This window comes from Lactuca serriola, chromosome 6, assembly GCF_051521515.1.
Source record: "Lactuca serriola cultivar US96UC23 chromosome 6, Lser_US96UC23_V15, whole genome shotgun sequence".
NCBI classification, from domain to species: Eukaryota; Viridiplantae; Streptophyta; class Magnoliopsida; order Asterales; family Asteraceae; genus Lactuca; species Lactuca serriola.
In genome coordinates this window covers 185,805,548-185,813,702 of record NC_136413.1, presented here as the reverse complement: position 1 = coordinate 185,813,702, position 8,155 = coordinate 185,805,548, and the positions used below count along the sequence as shown (strand labels likewise).

The 8,155-nt window shown below is 30.1% G+C and overlaps 1 protein-coding gene across 2 annotated transcripts; it reads right to left on the bottom strand.

Moving 5' to 3' along the window:
* Positions 1 to 643: 643 nt before the first annotated feature.
* AAP3 (amino acid permease 3) lies at positions 644 to 6,605 on the bottom strand. Of its 2 annotated transcripts, XM_079005404.1 has the most exons (7): positions 6,468 to 6,605; positions 2,775 to 2,892; positions 2,437 to 2,670; positions 2,258 to 2,351; positions 1,934 to 2,148; positions 1,562 to 1,701; positions 644 to 1,471 (listed from the first exon to the last, which is right to left on the bottom strand). In XM_079005404.1, the coding sequence occupies exons 2-7, from the start codon at positions 2,890 to 2,892 to the stop codon at positions 812 to 814; spliced, it is 1,461 nt and encodes a 486-aa protein (XP_078861530.1). In that variant the 5' UTR covers positions 6,468 to 6,605; the 3' UTR covers positions 644 to 811. The 2 variants fall into 2 exon arrangements, with proteins under 2 accessions (XP_078861530.1, XP_078861531.1); XM_079005405.1 differs by lacking the exon at positions 6,468 to 6,605 and having other exon boundaries at positions 2,775 to 3,136.
* Between the last annotated feature and the right edge of the window lie 1,550 nt (positions 6,606 to 8,155).

Genomic DNA, 8,155 nt, shown 5'->3' with positions numbered 1-8,155 from the left:
TTCCAATGCCATGTGTAGGAAGTATGTTACGCCCCACGTAAGGACGATTTTTGCAAGAAAACCATACTTTATGCTATAAATGAAAATACATGAGAAACAGGTGTTATATGAAATTAATTTAATAATAATATATTATTGAGAGATGTATGATTTTTTTTATATATAAATACAATAAGACTAAACGGAATGCATCACAATACAATAAGGCTAAAATGGTGTCAGGGAATAAGGAAGTAACAAGATAGAGAGGGAAAGAGAGAGATGTAACCGAACATATCCAACTTCACGCAAGGTTACACTTAGGCTATACGGAATGGTTTACAACACCATGTCCTTAAGTTGCTAGTGAGTTCAGGGAAGAAAGAGAAAGATAGAGTGGAGAAGAAGAGTGAGACAGAGAGAAGGAGGAAGGAAAGAGATTGTGACGAACCGTATGCTTACGGATGTTAGGCATGGTGTTTGGAGGTAATTCACACGTAACTTGGCTACATTACCTTTAAAAATGTGAGGCATTCCATATAGCCTGACGCATATTAAGGGTGGTGTTGCATGGCTTCTTACAAGTGACTATACACTCCCTATAGCCTAATAGCCATTTGTTTTGTAGTGGAGTGTTTTTTTTCTTCAAATACCTAGTTACACATTTATAGAAGACCAAACTTGCATTTGTTGGGATTGATTAATTCCAATACATAGAATACATACATACAATGACCAAAAAGACAAAAAAGTACAAAGGTAGAATGACAATCCCTCTCTCTTTAGGATTGTTTTATCAACAAAGGTATTGAACTCCTTGTCTTCCTAAAAATCAATACATTGTCTTGAACGGCTGATAGATTTTGAGATCATGAACAACTCCGGCGAAGGACCCGGCGGCAGCACAGATGGAAATAATCAAACAAGCAGCACTCAAAATCTGTAGGGAGATCCACCGTGTGCTCCATTTCGGTATCTTCTTCTGAACAATATACATTTCCACCGGAAAATACACAGTCAACGGCCAAAACCCAAACGCCCCAAGGATTCCGACAACGTCATTGAAGAACGGCATCAACATGGCTATAACAGTGGTCAAGCATACAAAGATTGATCTCCAGAACAACCGGAAAAAGTTCAGTTTGTAGGGTTGGTATCCTCCGATCGGAATGGGAATCTCGATAGTGTTGTTGATGAACTTGCTTTCCGGGAAGTATTTAGCGGCGGTGTTTTCAACGAAGGCAAATAAGGGTTGGCAGTAGACTTGGTAGGCTCCGACGAGGTGGATGACGATGGCAGCGTTGGCAATGTCGAGAAGCCAGTAAGGGTTGTAGAAACCGAATCCGGTGAGGAGGTTTCCGGGAGCACTGTCTCCGAAGGCGGCGTATCCAAAGCATCCACAGAACATGTAGAAGATGGTCGTCGTTGCTACGCTTATTAAAGTTGCTTTCTTCATTGTCTTATGCTCTGATGGTGGAGCTTTCAAAGTATCCTAAAGATCACCGGAAAATATATTTTAAAATTTCCAATTACCTTTTCTCATATGTAAGTATTGATTCACTAAAAAAGATTATATTTTTACCTGGATTTCAATAAGGATGAGGGAATAAGAATAAGCAAAAGCAATGGCTCCAAGAGCTTGAAAGCTTTGCCATATTTTCTCAGTTTGAGTCACTGTCCCGATGCTAATACCAGTGAGACTTCCCTTAATTTTGCGATTTTCTGTTAATCGAAAGAGAAACTTAGATGTCAATTTCCATTTTCTTTAAAATTTTATAAAAAAAAAAATTATTGCATATTTTAATAATGTATCTGATATTCCAAAACAACCAACACACTTTTTGTAGAAATTTTTAATGTTAATTAATTACTGATTTGACTAAAAAGTCATAGGTTTTGACTAATTAAAGTAGGGTGTATCCCGATTTTTTTGACTAATGAAACATAAACTTACCAGCAACTTTAGAAATTCCGAGGCCGAGACCAATGGTGGAATAAGTGAACGACATAACGGCAGCCACCATTGAAAGCCATGAAATCTGATCAAAATCTGGAATTTGTGACAAGAAGATCTCTACAACACCAAACATGACCATGTATGGAGTCCCAGATACACCACATGGATTATCATGACCTTTCTCATGGAAACATGTTGATCTTTTTACTGCTCTGTTTTCACAAATCAACAAAAAGAAAGTAAGTATAAGAAACCCAGAAGCCAATTATCTATTTTAATGTTCAAAAACATTAAACAAAATGTTTTTTTAGAGGTCCTCACATCATGCTAATGGAGGCTGCAATGGTGTATCCGATTGCCACTCCGACGAGGTTGAAGTACTGAATGAACCCACAGATTTTCACTTGAAATCCACCTGAAATTTTCCAAAACACGTTGCGATTAGGCTCTGTTTCATTCGAAAAAAAACATTCTGATTATAAAATTTCAGAAAATCGTACCAAGATTGCTCTGAACAGCTTCCATATACGTATAGTTTCGTTTTCCGGTGACAGGGTCGCCGGAGCGGTAGCAAGCGGCGAGAAGGCAAGAGGTGTAGTAAGTCACAAATGAGAAAAGGAAAAGAACGGTGGGTCCGGCGATCCAACCCAGCTGCGCGGTGGCCCATGCCAGTGACAGCACACCGGAGCCGATAACCGCAGTTATGATATGTGCACTTGCAGTCCAAACATTACCTATTCCGACAAAAGAAAAATCAAGTCCCAAAATCAGTAAACAGTCAAAGTTGACTCGTTTGACCATGGAAGTCAAGAATGATGAAACACCCCAAAAAATTTACCAGATCTTTTAAGACGTCCGTCATCATCGAAGCACTTCGATGGCCCCTGAGGAGCGAAATCTCCGGCAGCAAGCTCGAAGCCTTGTTGGGGTTTTCCGGCAGCGTTATCGGCACCCATCTTTTAGGAACAATTTCCAAAACGTAACAGATGTAAATTTCAAATGAATTCAAGTTTCTATGGAATTGAATACGCAAATTCTGAAACTTTGTGCAGAATTGAATAGAAAGCAGATGATCCTGAGAACACAATTCTCAATGGTGTTTAAAATAGTTTGGTCAAAGATCGATATTAATGCCTTTGGTGTCTGCTTTCAGGCTAAAAGAAGTAAGAAGCTAAAGGAATGGAGAGGAGGTGATAAGGGATGTGTAAATGGAGGTGGGATTGAGGGGTTTATATAAACTGTGGTTATGGGGAGATGAGAGAGAAGGTAAAGGGCATCACGTGTCCAAATAATGTCACAAAACGATTTAAAATCAATAAAGAAAAACACTAGAATTAGACTTTAGTAGCCGACTTGTGTTTTTCATTTTTTACGTTTTTATTTTATTTTTTATTAGAAATAAACTTTTTTCTATTATTATAACATTTATAAAGATTTTATAAAATTGAAAAAGCAAACTAAATATTCTACTACTCATGACACCCTTAGCCTACAAAGTTGTATTTTGGATTGTTTATTTGTTATTTATCAACTACCATGAATGATATAAGTTTACAATATATGTTTTTTTTTATTTATATCATTAAGTTAGGTTTTATATGTTTGTTTGGTAGTTCAAATTTTTGTATTGTATTGCATAAATGATATATTCTTTTGACTTTGAGCATTTTGTTTGGGTGTGTTAAGTTTTTTGCTTTTAAGTTTCTCCTAATATGCACCATTAAATTTTAGTCCAAACTAAGATGATTCTTGTAAATATTTGAAGTTAACATCTACCTAATTCAATTATTTAGAGTTGAAATAAAACTGTTTCCAAATCTGATAAAAGTATATTTTTCAATTTGTGCATATAAGTCGATCTATGCACGAATATATTTGTGATTGCTTATAGCTATACGTTTAAAGAAATTATAAAATTTCAATATACGTTTTATTTTATTTATTTATTTTGGTTGGAGATAGTTGTATAACAATTGAATCCATAGCAGCGTAATGGATTACATGGTACAATTTTATTGTCATCTTTAAGTACTTTGTTGATACTAAATAATTACTAATTTTATATTTTTAGATGAAAAACAAACATATAAAATATAATTAAATAATAATGAAAGAGATCTCATTTAAGATTTTATATGGTATGTCACAGTTAGCTGATAAGTTATTTATTTATTTATTTATTTATTTATTTATTAAAATGTTGATGTGTTTGGGGAAATTTAAAAATAGCTTAAAAACTAGCTTTTTGAAAAGTTACTTAGAATAGTTTTTTAGGAGTTTTTTTTATTTTTTTAATTTTCAAATATACCCATAATTAATTATAAAAACAATCAGTTTGTTTAACAAACTTATTTTTTATCAGTTAACTTTTCAATTATTAACTAATTTTTTATTTAACAGCTAGTTTTTCAGCTATTAACTAGTTTTTTATTTAACAGTTAGTTTTTCACCTAGTACGTCTAACATAAATACTAGTATAACTTATAACTCTTTGACAATATTTTCCACAAAATAAATATTTATTAAATGGCATTTAATGTATATTAACTAACGAACTTTATTTCTCAATTAAAAAATAAAACGTAATAATAGCTCATATCAATCTAAATATGATTTGTAGTTTTTTATTTTAAAGATAAAACTGTGATTCAATTTTACAATCGTAAAATTGTAAACAAATGAAGCCATTAAAGATTAAATAAATAATAGTACGTTATACTATAGTTGTTGACTCAACTCAATGAGACAACGAATAAAAAAGCATTTTTCAAGTGACTGAAAATTAAGAAAAGAAAATAATTATATTCCTTAAAAATGATCAACTTCATTAATATGATAAATAAAAAAAACTTTATAAATTCCAAATAAACAAAGCATCCATTTCTTTCCATTTCCATATACCAAATGGTGCCTAATAATGTTTGACACATTGTTTATTGCTTTGTTTTTAAATATTATACCAAATATAACAAAATAATCAAATAAAGGCCATAAGTGTAATCAATATTTATCCATTCTTTTTTTCTTTTATGTGTTTTGGAAATTAAATGTGTTCCAAAATTATATCTTAAATTTGAATGCCCATAAATTCTATATTTCAGTAATATGAACTTCTATATTTCAGTAATATGAACTTTCAAAATTATACTTACGAAAATAATATATTTATAAGATAAAAAAATATATAAAGTTTTATATAAAAATGTGTCATGTATGACGTCGGAATGAAACTATTATTATACCGAGAGTTACGTAATAGATATATTGATTGAATATCAAATTAAATAACTTTAGTTAATTATAATAAAAAATAGTTAAAAAATATTAATTCTACTATATAACAATTCTAAAATCAATAATAAACAAAGATGTAAAATAAAATAGTAATTAATAAGTATGTAAAGAAAACTAAATATTTTAAAAATGATTTTGTAAAAAAACAATTGTAAAAAAATAATAAAAAAGTATTTCTTAGAAAAGTAATTTTAAATTTATATATAAAAAAAACTTATAAAATGAATTTCACAAAAATCTTAAATAAAAAATGGAGAAAAAAAATTGGTTCGTTAAAAAAAAGTTGTAAGAACGTTTTTTGTTATTAAAAAGTAAGGTTTAAACTTTAAAGTTAGAAAAGAAATACTTTTCTAAGAAAATAGGCTTTGAGAACATATAAAAACAAAATTGGACCAAAAATTGAAAAAAATATAGATTAAAATTTGAACCAAATTCGTAAATCAAGTTATGGGACGATTTGGATTTGGTGGCTGATTTGGATAAGATTGGTCGAAGTGGCTCGAAAAGAGGTCATCTGGGCTGGTGGTACTATCGGGGAGATTGAACAAAAGATAGGAAAGCGGTTTGTCTCGTTGGCGGGTTATGCACCCCACCTGCTTTTCCTTTTTCTCTTATAGTTTGTAGGTTTTTAATTAAAAAAAAAAAATAATGATGTGAAAAATGGTTGAATGAGTTGGAAAATATGTTATGCATGCTTACTGTCCACGGGTTACGGGTTAGCCCGTATCTAGGTTTATGACCCGTATTTAAAAAGAAATGACTCAAACCTTGCACCACAAAAATGTTTCACTTGAGTCAATTTTATTTTTTTCTTTAAAATATTAAGGTTGTTAGAAAGGACAAAATAAAAGAAAAGTTTTTGAAAAAGAGATTTGTCATATCATATTTGAAGTTAATTAAGGGTGCTGCTAATCATTAGAAAATGTCATATTTAATGGTTTTCCACTCATTAGTTTTACTACCAACATGAGTATTTAGATAATAATTTCCTAAAACATGGAAGTTTATTGTCAAACTTCAAACGAAATTCCAATTACAGAATTTCATCATCAACCGTTAAGACAAATAATATGGAAAAATAAAATGATCATATATCACATAATGAACGTGAATAATGAAATCGGCTCTACGTTAGGGATAGATGAAGTTATGTCTACATCTTAAATATGATTAACATGTGATTTTGTATATAACCATATGAAATAAAATCAAAATAATCTGAAAAGAAGATACATACCTTGAATTTGGTAGGCTACTTGCAAAGGGAAACACAAGGATGGGAGCAAGAGAGCAAAACACTCAAATGCACCTCAACACTAATGTGTGTTTCACAAATGTTATCTACCCTTCAGCCGCTATAAATACTAATCTTGAGAATCCAATATAGACTACTATGCATTTTTATAACCTAAAAAGGGTTATGTTTGTGGAATTTAGACATAAACCCACTTTATATATTTTTAGAACATTTTGAAACTTTATCTGGTAGATATAAAAACAATTATCTCAACCTTTTATCCATTTATGATATTCTTTAGGAGTTTAGGTGATGGCATAATTTTGAGATTTGTACATTACCATTTTAAAATAATTAAGGCAGAAGGTATCTATTAGGGCATCTTAAAAAAAAACCTAAAAAATTTAAATAAACTCCATCATCAATTCAATCTCATCAATCTTTTTAATCATTAATTTTTTTTCTTTACTTTAATAAAGGGAAAACTCTATAAAAGTTCTTATGTTTTGACATCATAGTCGATTTAGTCTTTATATATATATTTTTTATTAAATTAAGTCTCAAAATCTGATAATGTATTCAATTTGACATTCTTATCAGGTAATCACACTTTTAAAAATTATACTTTTGGCCCATAATTTAAATTTTATTACAAATTTGGTAAAAAATTTATACTTTTAGGCAAGATTTCAAAATTTTATTATGATTTCATCATAAACAAAGGTTTTTACATTTTTCTCAAGAAAAAAAATCAAATATGTTTTGTTTGTTATATAAAATCATATTTATACAACAAACCATATTTTTCACATAAAAAACCTTATTTTTCTATATATTAAAAAAACCTTTTGTATGCAAAATACATATAAAATTTTTTTTTAAATATTTTTATATGCAAAATACCTATTTATAAAAGTATTTTTTTATTTTAAATACCTATTTTTAAAAAACAGAGTTATGTGAAAATGCATGAACTACACTTATGTAAAATACGTTATTATACCAATATATACCTTAAAAACCTTTTATAAAAATATGTATTTATTAAGTACATAAAAAACATTATGTATGCATATAAATACATAAATATATACAAATATATTTTTATAAAAACAAATATATACAAACACGTATCTTATAAAAATATGTAACAAAAAACCTATTTTATAATAAATGCATTTGTATACAAACACGTTTTCATAAAAAAAATATATAAAAAACGTATTTTATAAAAATGAATACAAACACGTTTTACACACACACACACAAACACACACACACACACACACATATATATATATATATATGTATATGTATATATATATATATATATATATATATATATATATATATATATATATATATATATAACACCCAGAAGTCAGAAGGCTAATTAAGGAATGATAATAAGCAAATTGGAGGTCTACTCATCGAGTCCAGGGGGAATAACTCGACGAGTAGGAACTTGTTTTTGGACGCGGGTAGAGAGACCTACCCGACGAGTTGGGGAGGTCCAACTCGGCGAGTTGGTCTGGGTTTAGGAAAACCGTAGACTCGGGGTTTTGCACCCTATTTAAGCATCTTACTCTTCACTTCAGGGCCTCATTTCTAGCCTCCATTGTCCAAACCCTAGATCTCGAAACCCTAATGCTTGTGATCCATTTATGAGTGAACCTTGTGTGATTTGA

Coding starts and splice junctions, on each gene's coding strand:
- AAP3 (XM_079005404.1), bottom strand. CDS start 2,892: ATGGGTGCCGATAACGCTGCCGGAAAACCCCAACAAGGCTTCGAGCTT. Junction 2,671..2,774: donor CGGACGTCTTAAAAGATCTG/GTAAATTTTTTG, acceptor TTGTCGGAATAG/GTAATGTTTGGACTGCAAGT. Junction 2,352..2,436: donor AGCTGTTCAGAGCAATCTTG/GTACGATTTTCT, acceptor GGAAAATTTCAG/GTGGATTTCAAGTGAAAATC.